The sequence below is a fragment of the Engraulis encrasicolus genome, chromosome 2 (assembly GCF_034702125.1).
Source record: "Engraulis encrasicolus isolate BLACKSEA-1 chromosome 2, IST_EnEncr_1.0, whole genome shotgun sequence".
NCBI lineage: Eukaryota > Metazoa > Chordata > Actinopteri > Clupeiformes > Engraulidae > Engraulis > Engraulis encrasicolus.
The window spans coordinates 29,997,593-30,014,475 of NC_085858.1; the positions used below are offsets into that span (position 1 = coordinate 29,997,593).

General features: G+C 42.9%; 1 protein-coding gene across 2 annotated transcripts in view; it reads right to left on the minus strand.

Moving 5' to 3' along the window:
- Positions 1-8,622: 8,622 nt before the first annotated feature.
- Positions 8,623-16,883, minus strand: part of deptor (DEP domain containing MTOR-interacting protein) — a 51,044-nt gene continuing 42,783 nt past the window's right edge. For both annotated transcript variants that reach the window (XM_063186077.1, XM_063186069.1), the window contains one exon: positions 8,623-11,614. In XM_063186077.1, coding sequence (XP_063042147.1) covers positions 11,489-11,614 — 126 coding nt within the window. In that variant the 3' untranslated portion in view covers positions 8,623-11,488. The remainder of the gene's footprint in view (positions 11,615-16,883) is intronic.

A 16,883-nucleotide genomic window follows, 5' to 3' on the forward strand; every position in this document is an offset into this window, starting at 1 on the left:
GAGTGATGATATTAGTCAATGTTGAACCTTTATGTTGTCATTTCAGCTATTTTGTTATTTTTAAATCCCCAGGCGATACACTGTGCAGTCGTGCCTGTGTGATGGGTCTTTTCGAGAGCAGCTTATTCTCAAAGATGTCTATATCACAGTCAAAACTTGCTAAGTCATATTTGCAATCATTTACCTCATAAGTTAACTTTTAGGAACGTGTTATGGCCCCACAACTCTGCCTGTTCTACAGACCAGTGATGGTGTCTGAGGGATTCAGGGCAGGGCATCCTCAGTGGAGCAGAGACATGCAGGCCAGAACTCACCCAGACAATGCTACCTCTGTCCATAGGAGGGGCCTCAGGTACTCAGTGACAAGTGACGGATTGGTCTTATCAGATGTCATCGCCCCAACACACACGGACACACATGTGCGAGCACAGACACACATACACACACTCACACACACACACACCACCACCCCACCACCACTTCCTCTTTGCTAAGTGGAGCTAAGACAAGTCAGACCTAGCCCAAACAATGTCATCTCCATCCCCTCCCCTGTTGAGACATGTCAGACCTAGCCCAAACAATGCCACCTCCATCCCCTCCTCTGTTGAGACAACTCAGACTCAGCCCAGATCATGCCACCTCCACCCCCTTCCCCTCCACTGCTGAGATGGGCCATACCTCGGCTGGGCAATGTCACCTCCCTCCTCCCTCTTCCCTCTGCCCCTCCTCTGTTGTGACTCAGCATTCAAGATGGCCAGTGTGAGCAGTTCTGATAGCCTCATGCATTAATGCATTAATGTCTACGGGACAGGACGGGTGACTCAGTTGATCCTGTGCTCTCTCGCTCTCTGTCTCTGTCCCCTGTCTCTGTATCTGCCCCTGTCTTTCACTCTCTCACTCTCTCTCTCTCTCTCTCTCTCTCTCTCTCTCTCTCTCTCTCTCTCTCTCTCTCTCTCTCTCTCTCTCTCTCTCTTTCGCTCCCTCTCTCTCTCTCTCTCTCTCTCTCTCAAAGATCAGCTTCTCTTCGGCAGCGTCTGCAGGATTTCAGGGGGAATCACAAGTGGCCAGGATTCAAATGTCTGTTTTTCATGTTTGCTTTTTAAAGCTTTGTTAGTAAATTTGGTGCATTTACACTGAGAAGATTGCAGGCAATAAAAGTTTAACAAGCTATGCACGTTGCATCTCCAATTCACCATTACGCATCTTTATTACTTGTGTAGTGTGAGAGAGTTTATTGTCGGCCTGGGGGTGAGAGACGATTGGATGCGAAATCTGTTTAGAAAACACAACTGCTCTTAATCAACCCAAGGGTTTACAGGTACTGACAGCATTTATTTTCACAAGGAAAAAGCTACTTTTCCATCAGATAAAGGCCTCACTTGAAGTGAAACATCCACTGCAAGGATCGATAATAGGTACTACTGTATGCAAACTATACCATCCAGTTTCTCATTTAGAGTCAGGGGTGCGTTTCTCAAAACCACAGTTGCTAACTACATTAGCTACTTTGTTGTTTGCAATGCAATTTCCCATTGGCAACTACCCAAGTAACTAACTAGTTAACAACTACGCTTTCGAGAAATGCACCCCAGATTAGGAGAAGATCAAACAGTGTGCACACTTGTTACAAAGGGCTACACTTTAAACAAAAATGTTCCATTCAAAGACATTGACCGCCATTTTTCCCTGGTAGTTTTCTCCTTATAGTTGACACTCTGACCACCGTAGTCCACTCTCAACCCCAACCCCCCCCCTGTGAGAGTGTCATCACTCAGCACTTTGCTGCTGTGGGTAAGTGGGTAGGAGGTTTGGGGGGGGCTCTTTTGAGTGACGCCCTCCCATCCTCTCCACCTCAGCGGTGGACACCTGTTTCTGGACAGGAGGTCCACGTCTACAGTCGTCTGAACGGGCCGTCCCGCCTATTAGCCCACGGTCTAAATGACGCGCCTTCCGGGCGATCACAGCGGGCCCTTCACTTCAGACGAGGAGGGAACCTGGCATTAGTCCTTGGCCTTCTAATTAGTGAAGAGCACTCCCATGGCGGGGAGAGATGACATCCGTGTCCTGTGCCTCCATCACTGTCACCAAGAGGCTAAAATGGGATAAATTAACAACGAGGAATAGAGTGAAGTGAAAATGTGTGAAGAAGACATGACAGTACAAACTATAGTTGAGGAGAGATGTATGCGTGCATGTGTGGATGTGTGGATGTATGTATAGGTTACTATGTATGAACACTATGTATGTATGTATGTATGTATGTATGTATGTATGTATGTATGTATGTATGTATGTGTGCATGTATGCATGTGTGCATGTATGCATGTATACATGCATGTATATATATATATAGCCTATGTATTTATGTGTGTACTGAATACTAGGTATATACATGTATGTGTGTGGGTGTCTGTGCTTGTATACTTATATGTGTTTCTGTGTATTTGTGCATTTCTCTGTTTTGTCATGTCGTTCCATTTGTGTAAGGGTCTGTGTATGCTTCTGCATTTGTGTGTTTGATTGTGAGCGTGTGTGTCCGTGTGCATGCGTGTGTGCTTGTACTGTAAGTGTGTTTTAATGCACATCCCTACATTACAGTCCTGTAATAGACTTTGGCTAAACCGCACGTACAGATCTTCAAAAGAACTAATTGTGCCAAATGTGTTCTTACGCAAGCTAATTTGAAGAGCGTGACTTTTAGTAAATACCTGTCCTGTACGGGTTCAGAGGGGTCATGGGCACAGCAAAGGGTCATCACCTTCAGACAAAAAGCATCGTACACTTAACCCCACCGTGTGAAGTCGAGAACATCTGAAACTGTCAGGGAAAACTTTCAATTGAGTTATCAAACAAACAATACCAGTACATACAGTATGGCCTCGGTTTCCAAGCAAAGGTCCACAGGCCAAATCCGGCCCAGGCATGACAAACATTTGGCCCGCCATGAGGTCAGAACAAATGAAAACATGTGTGATGTGTGATTTTCGATCACTTAAACAAACTTCAGTGGGTTATATCACCCCACAGCATTCACAGAGAGTTAGAGCTTATGGTAACAGTCTAATGACAAGAAGGGAATGTCTGTGAAAATCTGTTCTCTGTCCAGACATCTAACTTCAAGATTCAAGATTCAAGACTCTTTTTAATGGTCACGAAGGAAATTTGTCTTGGACATACATAGCTGCCACATACACACAAAACTAATGCACATGACGCCAAAAAACAAAAACAACAACAAACAGACTTGATAAATAATACTTAACAATACAATAAATAAACTTGTTTCTCATTGGGTTGAAGTGTTGGTTTGGCCTGCAGCCTCATTTGCTCTACACAACTTGGCCCTTGGAGAAAAATAATTGGAGACCACTGCAGAATGGTGTCTTAGAGTTAACCCCCTATCTGTTTTTTTTCCTTCACAAAGTCAGGTTCCATCATGCGGGGAAAAAAATGAAAACAAGATTATATTAATGTCTTGAGTCCCACATCCTGCAGGGTAATCTCTGCAGTCTAATTTGCATGTCCTATTCTTCCGTTCTTCAACATATGATCAGGCCCTCAGCCCAACACAGGGTGCTGTACAGCCCTAAGAATGCACCCTCATATCCGGAACTGGGGGTTTGTGTCCTGCAGGGCTGCAGGATGTTTGCAGGGGGGAAGTTCTTTTTTTCTTTCTCTCTCTCTCTCTCTCTCTCTCTCTCTCTCTCTCTCTCTCTCTCTCTCTCTCTCTCTCTCTCTCTCTCTCTCTCTCTCTCTGTCTCTCTCCCTCTCTCTCTCTCTCTCTCTCTCTGTGTGTGTGTGTGTGTGTGCGTAGGTGTGTGTGTGTGCGTGCATGTGTGTGTGTGTGTGTGTGTGTGTGTGTGTGTGTGTGTGTGTGTGTGTGTGTGTGTGTGTGTGTGTGTGTGTGTGTGTGTGTTCGTGTGTGTGTTGGGGCGATGACATCTGATAAGACCAATCTGTCACTTGTCACTGAGTACCTGAGACCCCTCCTACCCGCCCCCTTTTGTACACAAACACACTCACACACACACACACACACACACACTCACACACACACACACACACACACACACACACACACACACACACACACACACACACACACACACACACACACACACACACACACACACACACACAGAGTAAGCCTTGCGCACACATTTGTCCGCAGTGTCTGAGGACAAAAGACTGCAGTGTGAGCTGATGCTATCTATCTACACCTACAGCACTGTTGGCTTGCACCAGAGATAGATAGATAGATAGATAGATAGATAGATAGATAGATAGATAGATAGATAGATAGATAGATAGATAGATAGATAGATAGATAGATAGATAGATAGATAGATAGATAGATAGATAGATAGATAGATAGATTGTTTATTGTCCTTACGGAAAATTGTTCTGTGCCATTTTCATTTTCAGTACATCTGGTACAATTACTAAGACATTACAATAGACAAAAACACAATAGACAAACACAACACCCACCCTCCCTCTAGGACAAAAAAAACCCAACTTAAACACAGTAAAGTGCAGTTATTCAATACCAAAGTGCAATGTGCTGTTCAGTCTTACAGTTGTCTTATTTAACATGGATATACTAGTAGGTATGAATCATCTGCGGGCTCTATTTGTTTGAAATGAAGGCATCCTTAACCTCCTACCTGAGGGCAACAACTCATATGCTTGATGTAAGGGGTGTGAGAGATCCTCACATAGGCCTATATTATTTGCCTTCTTTACCGCCCTTGTTTCAACAGTCATGGCCATATGTATAAAGTAGAAGGAGAAGTACTGATACAGATGCAATTACAGCACAAGTTATGAACAGGTATTACGTTAACTAGCTATGACGTTATAGCTGCAACTACTGGTGTTGTAATTACATCCGTAACAGTACTTTGACTTCTACTTAATACAACTCTGGCTTGAACCATCCCCCATTGCGTCTTCTTCTGCTTCCTATCAGTATCTGAACATCTCTCTTTTTTTAAACCATTTTCCTCTAATGAAAGGAATCAATGTACCGTATGATAATGTCAATGAATGAACCGATTTCCTGGAAAAGCCAATTAATGCTACTTTTACTACCACATGGACATAACAAGTGTGATGTGATGTGATGTGATATGATATGGCATGATGTAAGATTAAATACAGTATGACAATTATATGCATTTCTCTACTCCATTCAGCTCTACTCCCCTGCAACACATGCTTGAGTTTGTGTGGTGGGTGGGCAGTTATAGGCAGTCATGCATGCAGTGCTACATAGACCTGTCTCATCATGGCTGCCCACGCCTCGACAGGGAGGCTGGCTGCCCACCACACTGGAACATTGCTCAGCACTTTGCAACGCCTACAGGAGAATGTTTCAAAAGGTCACCATTTCACCCCTCACAGCAGGGTCTCCAGGTAGCAACGTCACAACAGGGTCTAAAGCACTTTTTTCCTCACACAAAACTGTATATAAAGACCCAAATTCAAATAATTTAAAAATGAAACTTAATATTGCAGAGAAATTGAACTTGTAGCCTACTTGGGACAACAACAATGGTGGTTCAGATGCAGAATTCCAATGTTTCTAAGTGGTCCTCCCAAAGTCAATATGTATGGACACATTTGTGTAATATTTCAAGAAGAAAATACACAATAAGTTTGTCACATTTTAGAATGTGCTCATTTGCCTGCCGCATTGGCTACATTCTTGCACTGAGTGGGCCTGATGGTTTCAGTGAGCTGAGTTTAGTGTTGAGCAAGCCTGCCTCCATGTGGACATTTGGGGATATCATAGATCTCCGACCAAAGTCCAAGTGCTCTCCAACTGAACTATTCATTTGAATTGTATGTTCAAAAGTTTTATTTTAAATATTTGGATCTGTTCATAAAGTACTTTTGATATTTTTAAGGATACTTTATGTGAGTGCTGGGTAAAACTGGCAACTCAATACAGCAAAACAGGTTAATCACTTCTTGTACTACTGTGTGTGTGTGTGTGTGTGTGTGTGTGTGTGTGTGTGTGTGTGTGTGTGTGTGTGTGTGTGTGTGTGTGTGTGTGTGTGTGTGTGTGTGTGTGTGTGTGTGTGTGTGTGTGTGTGTACGCACGCGCCTCTGTATGTGTGTGTGCAGCTTTTCAATTGATACTTGACCCGTCATTTCTCTCTGGATTTTTTGACACACCTGGACACTTTGGACTGTGTGTGTGTGTGTGTGTGTGTGTGTGTGTGTGTGTGTGTGTGTGTGTGTGTGTGTGTGTGTGTGTGTGTGTGTGTGTGTGTGTGTGTGTGTGTGTGTGTGTGTGTGTGAGAGAGATCTGAGTTTTGTCTAAATGCATGTAAGTGTGTGCTGTATGGTGAATATATGTACAATGATGTGTGCAATGTCTGTGTTTTTCTGTATGTATATATGCTGGACATCTTAATTTCCCTTGGGATTAGTAAATGATTCTCTATTCTACCCCTAACAATTATTTGCAACCACAACTAACGAAATCCTGACAAAATGTGTCAGGCTATAGCTCTGGTGTTACTTCAATTCATTCCCAGGATGAAAGAAACAAATAAATACATGAATCAGAGTTGGTCAGCAGCAAATATTGAACGAAACTCTTTATTAACAAACATTAAACATGGCAAAGGAGTTGCACAGCTGGTCAGATGTGTCACCGGTGTTTGTGATGCACCTCTGCGCCTGATGGAGACCATCTCCCTCCACAGCTGGTGCGCTTTACCTCAGACAACCTCTATCAGACCGACAGCTCCCAGAAACTCCTCCAGTAACATCTTCAAACAGTACATCAAAGCGGGCTGTTTTACGAAACAATGTCCCTGATGTCACAGAGATGGATCTACTGTATCTAGTATTATGGCAGGTTTGAGCTAAAATCACTGTGTTGGGAATAAAAGAAAACTGATTGTCAGATGTCTGTGCTGATGTAAAACTAGACAGATGTCCTTGTGCATCCTTACATGTTAACATTGTTTTTTTTTTTTTTTTTTTTTAAATTGCTGACACATGCAAAGAAATATTGGCATTTTATGCTTCATCATGTTTTGTACCTGTGTAGATTTTCCCCAAGTATTATATTGATAACTTTGCCCATAGACAGTTCTTTTTGGACAAAGTCTGCAAAGGGTAATGACTTGTACACCACAAATGGACTTTGTCATGAATTAATTCATAATTTACATAATTTAAGTTCATAATTTACAACTGGACAGAAAAGGACACTCAGCTTTACGAAGTGTGACAGGGACTTAGCAAGTTGTGCAACAAGGACAGAAACAGGACATCTTAAAGCACCATGCTTCCTATCTACAACTTGTTTTTATTTCCTAGCAAAACAGCAGAAGCCTACAAAGAGGCCAGAGTTTTTTCCCCCCCCCATAAACACATTGTGTGGATACATGTAATTTTTTCCTTGTCTACAAAAGCTACAAATAGCTTTAGCATATGAATGTAAGGACGTCAGACCAACGTCAAAAATGCTTAATTATAATTAAATGTTGAAAAATTACGCTAAATACAGTATTGTCAACTCTTGCCCTTGACAGCTTTCTACCCTGTGTAATTTAGAGGACACTAGTTGCGGACAATTTCTCTTATAGCACAATTAGGCAGACTATTAGATAGGCAAAGATTGGCAAAAGCTGATCCACGGATGAATGAATGATGTGACAATATGGATATTTGTATGTCGGAGTTATATGGCACAGTGGTTTGGAAATTGTCTACACAACCAAAACACGACAGTGTAATTTATTCTTATGTACTATACTCTCCCATGCTCTGAGTCTGGGCATTCATGTCCATTCAGCTGACACTGTATATGAAACTGGATAAACAAGACTAACTAAACCTCATAGCAGGGAACTACCCTTAACAACTGCGGTAACATGATCACAGAGATTGCTCACAGATTGAAGCACAACTTTTAACACAAGGGTGTTATGTACCGAATATGTCATTCTTTGTAAGCGTCTACTTATCATGCGTTGGCTACTCAAATATTTCTATACCACATATTGTTCCACAAAAGTTTAAACAGTCTCATGTTTTTTTTGTGTTTGCCACCATGGAAATGGATTATGAATGACGTAGATTCATAAATAAATGCTTTAACATCAATCTATCTCAAGGATTTTTAATGTATACGTATATAGGCTATATACTTTATTTTCTATGCATTTATAATTCCTCAGATATGTTGTCTGCTTTTATACCCTTTAGGTGTTGATGTAGGCACTGGTGTGCATCATACTGCAATTGTAGAGGTTAATATCGTCTTCAAAATATAAAAAACAGCCTCCTGCCTGAAAGTTTGTGCCCAAAGGATACCTAAAAAAGACAACATGAATATCTCAATGCATACAGTAGACTATGGTATTTCATGGCAAATATTTCCTTAAATATTCTTTTGGCACAAGGATGTGTAACAGTACAGGATTCCTTAAACTAACATTTTAGTTTTAACAGTATTCAGTGCTATGTCGGAAAATAAGCATTGTCTTTCAAAACAAATGAAATCATGAAAGTTTCAGGATCCTCAAGGTCTCAGGTGAGCCTTAGAGGAGTATGTGACCGATGGTGAGGAATGGGGAGTGGAACCTGACCAAAAAAAACAATCCAAAGCATTTAATCGTGTCACGTAACAACTGAACGATGCAACAGAATCATCATGTAAACAAACAAATACAACAGATTATCAATAAAACCATACGAACAACAAACCCACTAAAATGTCCCCTTTCAGCCTCTGTATAAAAGCTAAAACACTAATATAAGAGTTGAATACGTTGATGTCAGTGCTCTCTGGGGTGGGACTGCTCTATAAGACGCCCAGAAGAGCGACGTATAATTGGCCTCTGTGATTCTTAATTAAACGAGACACTTTACCCTTCAGTACGCAATAATAGGCACAGTGTTGTGATAAATCCATGTCAAACCCTGGCTACGTTTTTACAGTATATACATCATCTTCTCTTCTTATTACGGTAGTGTGAGTACAACTGTAGTTGGTCTTGTACAACATACAGTAGATGCTTGTGCGTTCTCATCTCCAGGAATGGATGTTGTCATGTTGCAGTACCAAAACATGTCCAGAAGCGCATGTTCTGCCTGTGTATAACAGTCACAGCAATATTTACACACAAAATGTCTGAAATGGTACATGGTACAAAAGGTAAAAAATCTGCTTATCATAAATCAATCAGAAGCCAGGTTTATTGTAGATCCGAATAAAAGGATGAGCATCTAAGGGAGTATTATTTTACCTTGGGTTTAGCATGGTGGTTTTGATGCTTAAGGTTATCAGGTAGGAAAAAAACATGTCTACACATTCCTCAGTGAAGCCAATTACAAGACATCTGATGAAAGAGAGAATAGAGAATGTAACATGTCTCATTTTTTGTTTGTTTTTTAAATTCTGATTGGCAATCTTTCAAACAAGCAATGGTCTTTTTCATGAGATATCATATCCTTTGACTTGGGTGATTTAGCAAACATGGTGCTAATAATGTAGACCAGGGTACATGTGGTCTTTTCTCTTTCATTTGAGATCAAATTCCCAACTTGGCCATTGGCCTTCTCTGCTTTGTCCATGTGGTTGTATGTGTATGTGTAGTACCAAGTCATGAATATGCAATAGTGAATTTAAAAACCAAGTATATGCATGGCAGCTGCATGGTACTGTATGTGTTTAATGGAAATCAGACAGGTTACTTAATATGGTGCTTGAGAAAGGCCAGGACAAATGCCTCAACAATCAAACAATAACGTGGCTGAAGTGAAATGGACTTTGAGCAGAGCATTAAACTTAGTGCTGATGTGCATTTAGTGACAACACAAAAATGGTAAAAGAACGACTTAATCAGTCTGATCATTATTGGGAGTAAAATTGTTTGATTGTCATGATGCAGTGTTCTTAAAACATTTGCCTTTTGGCAACGATGATGATGGCATGACCCTGCATGAAATTGTGAAGACAAATCCGAGTCAAACAAATGTCCACATGGCGTGAAGATCTGAACCACCTTCCAAACTTACTGCACGGTATTCTATCAGCATGATATGGAATGATATTGAGCTCATGTTGAGCTCAATGAACCGTGTGTACACCTGTACACATTGTTGCAAGAGGACAGGTGGTAACAGAGAGAGGCCCATGGCTGCAGTGGCCAACCACTACCTGACTACCTGGGCCAGCTCCATTCTCCTGGTCTGCTGTGGCATTCTACAGTATTGTGGTGGCTGGAGGTCCTTGATGACAGAAGCTAATCAGACGCACTTGCGGCTTGACTTTGTGCAAAATCCCAAGTGCTGAATAAAACAAAACAAAAAACAGATTGCACACTCCTTAGGATTTTTCTTTTTAATGTTCTTTTCTGTTGTTTATTTACTCATTAGCAGGAATACATAAACAGAAGTACAGAACATCCAAAAAGAAAAATCCAAAAGAGTGAGCAAACTTTTTTTTCCAAGAAGCTAATAAGACAACACCCTTCCAGGAGATGAGGGTCTTGGTGGTCTTCATATTGTCATTAAGTGCATCATCTGTCCTTCCTTACCAGGCAACATGAATGTTTGCAAGACTGTAGTCTAAACGGAGAGAAGGTTTATTGGTATGAGTCTTTTCAATGAACATATCGGACAATGTCCTGTTGTCTGACAGTGAGAGAGTGTCCTCTGACACATTTGTCCATGTTTTTAAGTGCAGAGGGGAGTCTTTTCAAGAAGTGTTTTTTTTTGTTGCACAAGGAACATACGTATCCACTGTACAAAGATGAGTGCCATTACTCTCCTGCGTCCACTGACCTTGGTGTCATTCATCCCCAATCCCCTCAGACTAGAAGGAGGAGGAGGAAGAGGAGGAAGAGGTGGTAGAGGAGGAGGAGGAGGAGGAAGAGGAGGAGGAAGATGATGATGAGGAGGAAGAGGAGGAGGAGGAGGAGAAGTAGTTGGAGGAAGAGGAGGAGGAGTAGGTGGAGGAGGAGGAAGAGGAGTAGGTGGAGGAGGAGGAGAAGGTGGAGGACGAGGGGGAGGAGGAGGAGGAAGAGGAGGAGGAAGAGGAGGAGGAGTAGGTGGAGGAAGAGGAGAAGGTAGAGGCCAGTGTGTAGAAAGGAGGAGGTGTATGGAGGAGGAGGAGGAGGAGGTGGAGGAAGAGGAGGAGGAAGAGGAGGGGGAGTAGGAGAAGGAGGAGGAGGAGGAAGAGGAGGAGGAGTAGGAGGAGGAGGCCAGTGTGTAGAAAGGAGGAGGTGTATGGAGGAGCGGGTGGAGGGGATGGTGGCTGTGAGTCAGTCAGGAGAGCACACGTGACACACGTTCTGCTGCCCCCCTCAAGAAGCAGAGGAGGGCACAGGCAGCCAGGGCTAGCGCAGATTAGGCTAGTCTATGATAGATGTTCCTCTGGCAACCAGTAAGGGAGACCTCCTCTGCTATTGGCTGAAGGGGATGGAGAGCTGGCCAGACAGACAAGCCGGCCGGCCAATCAGTTCATCTCCTCCATGACCTCCATGACGATGGTGCGCGGTCCGGTCAGGATGAGGTTGCTGACGGTGCGGTAGTCCAGAGGCATTACGTTCAGGCCGTTCACCGACACCACAAACTGGCACACCTGTGAGAGGAGAGGGGAGACCATCATGAAACATCTTTAGTGGCCTTAGCTGTGGCCTAATGGTAGCGCACTGGGTTACTACGTTGGCGACCCAGGTTCGATTCCACCCCGGGTCAATTTGCCGATCCTCCCCCGTCTCTCTCTCCCCACTCAGTTCCTGTCTCTCCTCCGCTGTCCTGTCAAAAATAAAGGTATAAAAAGCCCTAATATATACATATATACAGTATATATCTAAAAAAAAAAAACATCTTTAGTGGCCTTAGCCGTGGCCCAAATGGCTAAGGCACCGTACTGTTACGCCGGGGACTCGGCCCAAGGTCATTTTCCCATTCCACCATTACTCTCTCTCCCATTGCTTTCCTGTCGCCATCTTCACAGTCATGTCTTATACAGGGTTTAAAGTCCAAACAAGTCTTTAAAAAAACACTGTTAGCATCCAGGTGGGCTGAACACGAGGCACACGGCAACAAATCACAAACACAAGAATGTACCCTGCTTACTTATCATGGCAAACCAGAGAGGGTCGGAGTTCACACACCCCTTTGATCAACCTGATTACCACGCTATTAAAATCTTGTACGTTTTTTAATGACATGTATGTTACACACATTCAGTGGTCGAGTTGTAAAATCAAACCAGGGGGGATGGTCAGAGATGGATTCTGATTATTGGGGGTTCTGGGGTTTGCTCCCCGAGAAAATTTTTAAATTTTTAAAGGGGGATGATTTTTTACCATTTTCTTTGAAGGGGATGATTTTAGACCATTTTCATTGTAGGGGGGGATGGCATCCCCCTACAACTCGAGCCCTGCACACATTATGAAAAAAGGAACCACATATCCTAACTAATCAAACAACCAGCCTGTGCTTGCAGTACTACGCTGACCCGGGTTCCAACGAGGCCCCATAATGCCACATACTGCACTGTACATAAGCAGTATGTAACCAATCTTTGAGCCTGTTGCTGAGAGAATTCCAAACCTTCCTGGTAATCGCAGCCAAATTCTGGCCTTCACTGTCAATGCTATTCCTGGCACCGCTGCAGAAGTCTCAGTAACAGCAATAATTGCACCAGGATGGAGACTGAGAATAAGAAGTTTATTTTATTCTCCTCCTCCTCCTGTAAATATGATCTCTGTACTACGCTCTCTCCCGCCGCTCTACAACCGAGACAGTCTGGACCACAATTACTATGGGCCCACTTACACATACATGCAGGCATTTTCATGCACAGATTTGAAAAAAAAAAGGTTGGGCTTCTTCTCGTTAACACGTAAATGGAATGTTAATGAACTCAGACGGATATAATATAACAGCTTATAACAGCATCCAAAGTGGAGACTTTACCAGATGCTGAATTGTGTGGATTCATTGTACTGGGTACATGGAAATGAAGCAACAATAATACATTTTTAAAAAGATGGCAAAATATCCACTGAGAAACTTGACATATGTAAGACAACTAATAGATGTTATGCTGTGCATTGGACTATGCTTTGATCTCTGGTCACATGATTTCATGCTAACCTCAAAGGTTCCAAATAAGCCTATCTCTGCCATACATTTGTGCCAGAATAGCTAGGTTACGTGTACTAATTCTACAAAGTTGGCTGTTCAGCTATTGTTCTGAAACAAGTTACCATTTAAGGTCAAGTAATTATATTGTACGGTTAGTTGAAATTGTATGCTTAAAAATTCACCAAAAAATTGTAATTTTATCAATTCCTCTCAGTTCTCAATGATACTCTATGGACTAATAGCTTGGTTAGAACCTTTTGAAGGCTGCATAAAATTGGGAGAGTGGCCACTTTGAAAGTATATCATCAAATTTCACCAAACAGTGGAACCCTATGGCAGCATGTACACTCTTTTATATAGTAATAGTAGAGTAGAGTAGAGTAACTTTATCGATCCCCGGGGGAAATTCAGGTGTCAAGTAGCTTACATAAATAAACATAATACCCACATGGGCATTTCAAGACGCATTTAACACAGGTAATAGTCGGAGAGGGGAAAATAAAAACCTACAGAAAAAATAAAACGTCAATTGTGCAAAAACATATTCTGTGAGTGTGGGGTACATACACCAGTCTGGGCAGGGGCAAGAGAGGCTCTGTGCATAGAGGCCTATGGGGGCCCACCTGTGTCTAAAGCCAAACCAAACCAAGTCATGCGAGGGGCCAAAGTCACAGCCAGCCAGCCAGCCAGCCGGGGGCCCAGGATCGACTTACGCACATTTCTGACCCCCTGATCCTGTAAAACCGCAGGCAAGCCGCCGTCTGAGCCGTGTGAATATACTGACTGACACACACGCTTACAGACACACACAGACGCACTCACTCTCATGTACGCATGTATTGTACACACACACACGCGCGTGGGCGCACGCACACACCTGACTGCTATGAGTAATCTGAGTGAAGCCTGACTGACACATACACAAACAGACACACACACAGACAAACAGACACAGACACACACAACCACACACAGACACACAGACACACACACCCACACACACACACACAGCATGGCTGACAGCCATGGTTGGGCGAAGCCTGACTGAGCTGACTGTGTGCTGTGAAGCTGTTAAAACCGCAGCTGTTACTTTCTCGTATCCTCACTTTTTGTAATATTCCGCCAGGGTGTCACACACGCTATCAACGGATGATCAGTTTCACATCAAACTTTCTTACTTACATAATGTTAAATGCGTTAGATATTTTGTAGCCCCTTAACCGCGCCGTACCTCCTGTGGCACGCTGTAATAGACATTGAAAGTTAACTACTATAGTACTACACTACTATGCCAGTGCACGGGGCCTTTAGTAATACACTACAACTTGGTTATTGCCATTCTGGTAACAGCTAATTTATAAAGCCGCGTCTTAAGGGGTTAAACCATTTTTTAAATTTCTACATTGCAACGTTAATAATGAGTACGTCATATTATCATCATCTTGTAATGTAGGCCAGCCTACTGTTATGCTCTACTGTATATAATTGACATTACACACGGCCAATGTCATGCTGCTAGCGGCAAACACTGAAGTGAACACACAACAGGCACAGAGACCAGCTGTCATGTTTCAGTTGAGAACTGAACAGTAGTGTCAATAGTATAGAATGTGCACAACAGCCTGTTAGACCTGTGCTTCTCTGTGGGGTTTGTTGTGATTTACATCACATTACGATCATCACTTATCAGACACTTTGTAACGATGGCCCTACATTGATGACGTCACAAGTGCTGCCCCTCTACTTTTCTCTGTGTACACACCTTGCAGCATGTATATGTGCCGGTGATTGCGGCCGTATCACGCAATGGTATTTGTATGATGTCAGCGTCCACTCTGTGGCGCTTTATAGTATCCTTCACACAATAAATGCAGAAGACAGTACTTTTACACCGTGTCTGGCTGAGTACCTAAAACTTTTTGGGGAGTGACGGAAGGATCTTTGGTCATATCCTTACAAATTTCAGGCAAAATAATATATAGTGATAAAGGATATTGGCTACAGTCCCTGGAGCAGTGTGGGGCTAGGTGGCATGCTAAAGAACAGCAGCCATGAGAGGAGACCAGACCACCCACATCAATCCTAGTGGCACAGGTTTAAACCTGACACCTTCCAGTCCCTAGCCATTGGGCCATTGCTGCCCTAATGCACATAAGCAATGCACTTCCACAAGGAGAACACCAGTGCAGTAGTGAAAACATACTGTCGAGGTGACACATACTCAAAAGCAGGAACACAGAAATTGTGAAATACTCTGTAATGTTGTCATACTGTGCAGTCAAAGATGCTATTATACCTGTAGGGATGGTTTTATGCACTTTATGTATTTTTTTAGCTGATAGAAACATGAACACTGAAAACCCCAACACCTCCTCAAAGGAGACTTTAAAAAAATACCATAGATTTTCCCGTAGTGAACAGAATTCAAGCCATTTAATTTTTATGAGAATAGACAGCACCGATGCGAAAGGGCCAGACTTCATCAGGTGTGGGGAATAAAAGTAAAACTAGACCCACTGGAAGGGCAGCCTGATCTCACAGAATTCCATTTCATGAAATGAACACAGACCCTTGGGAAAAAAATCTGTGGCAGTTTCACAGATTTGCCAAGATTCAGTGTTCGGATCACGGAAGTGTTTTCCGTGATGGACTCACTGAAGGGCTTTCTCTACGTTCCCACAGCACTATGTTAAGTCTATCATTACACAACTGCTTACAAACCAGTGTTGAAATAGCTTATATTTTCCAGACAGCCGACCCCAAATTCTGTTACTAAACAAAAGAATGCTATGCAATTTAAATTGTGCCCAGACCAAAACAATCACTAATCGTAACCTCTCTCAGTAAGAAATGCTTTTGAGGAAAATAATCTTTGAAATCAGGAAAAACCTGTGAGAACATAAATTGGATCGGAACATAGAGACTGTGGAAACATAGTGCTATGGGAACGTTGAGAAAGCACTAGCGCGGGACAATCATGGAAAACGCTTCCGTGACCACATCACTGAATTTCTGCAAAATCTGTGAAACTGCCACAGATTTTATGCCACAATGGTTTGTGTTCATGTCACGGAATTCTGTGAGGTCGTGTTGAGGGTTAGGGAGGAGTGTGGTGGAATATGAAGCTAACACTATGAAATAATGTGAGTGGGGCTTAAATGCTCTGCTCCTCCAACTAAAGTGGCACAATGATGGAGATGAGGGGTCATGAGGAGGGGAGCATGCATTATTTAAGTTTAATTATACACAGCACAACTAGTCATTACAACTCAAGGCCAGCAGGTGGAGCAGTAACATAGACACTCCTATTCTCCCTCACTTTGGTCCTCTTTCTCTCACACACCCACTCTCTCTCTCTCTCTCTCTCTCTCTCTCTCTCTCTCTCTGTCCCTGCCCCCTTGTCTCTCTGCCCCTCTCTGTCTCTCCCGCCCTCTTTGTTTCTTTCACTGTTCCCCTTCTCTCTCTCTCTCTCTCTCTCTCTCTCTCTCTCTCTCTCTCTCTCTCTCTGAGCTTCTCTTGCTTTTCCAATCACTGTACACTCACTCACACATGGATGCCCACTCGCTCTCACACACACATACGTACTCATACACACACACACACACACCACTCACAGACACATGGAGCCAGTGGCCTACAGCTGGCGGTGTCTGTAAATAGCAGAAGCATGCTTTTCTCCCTCCGCATGTTGGAGGCCAGCCGCCCGCCCGCCAGTCAGAGGCTTATGTAAGTGGACTTCATAAACTGAGGTG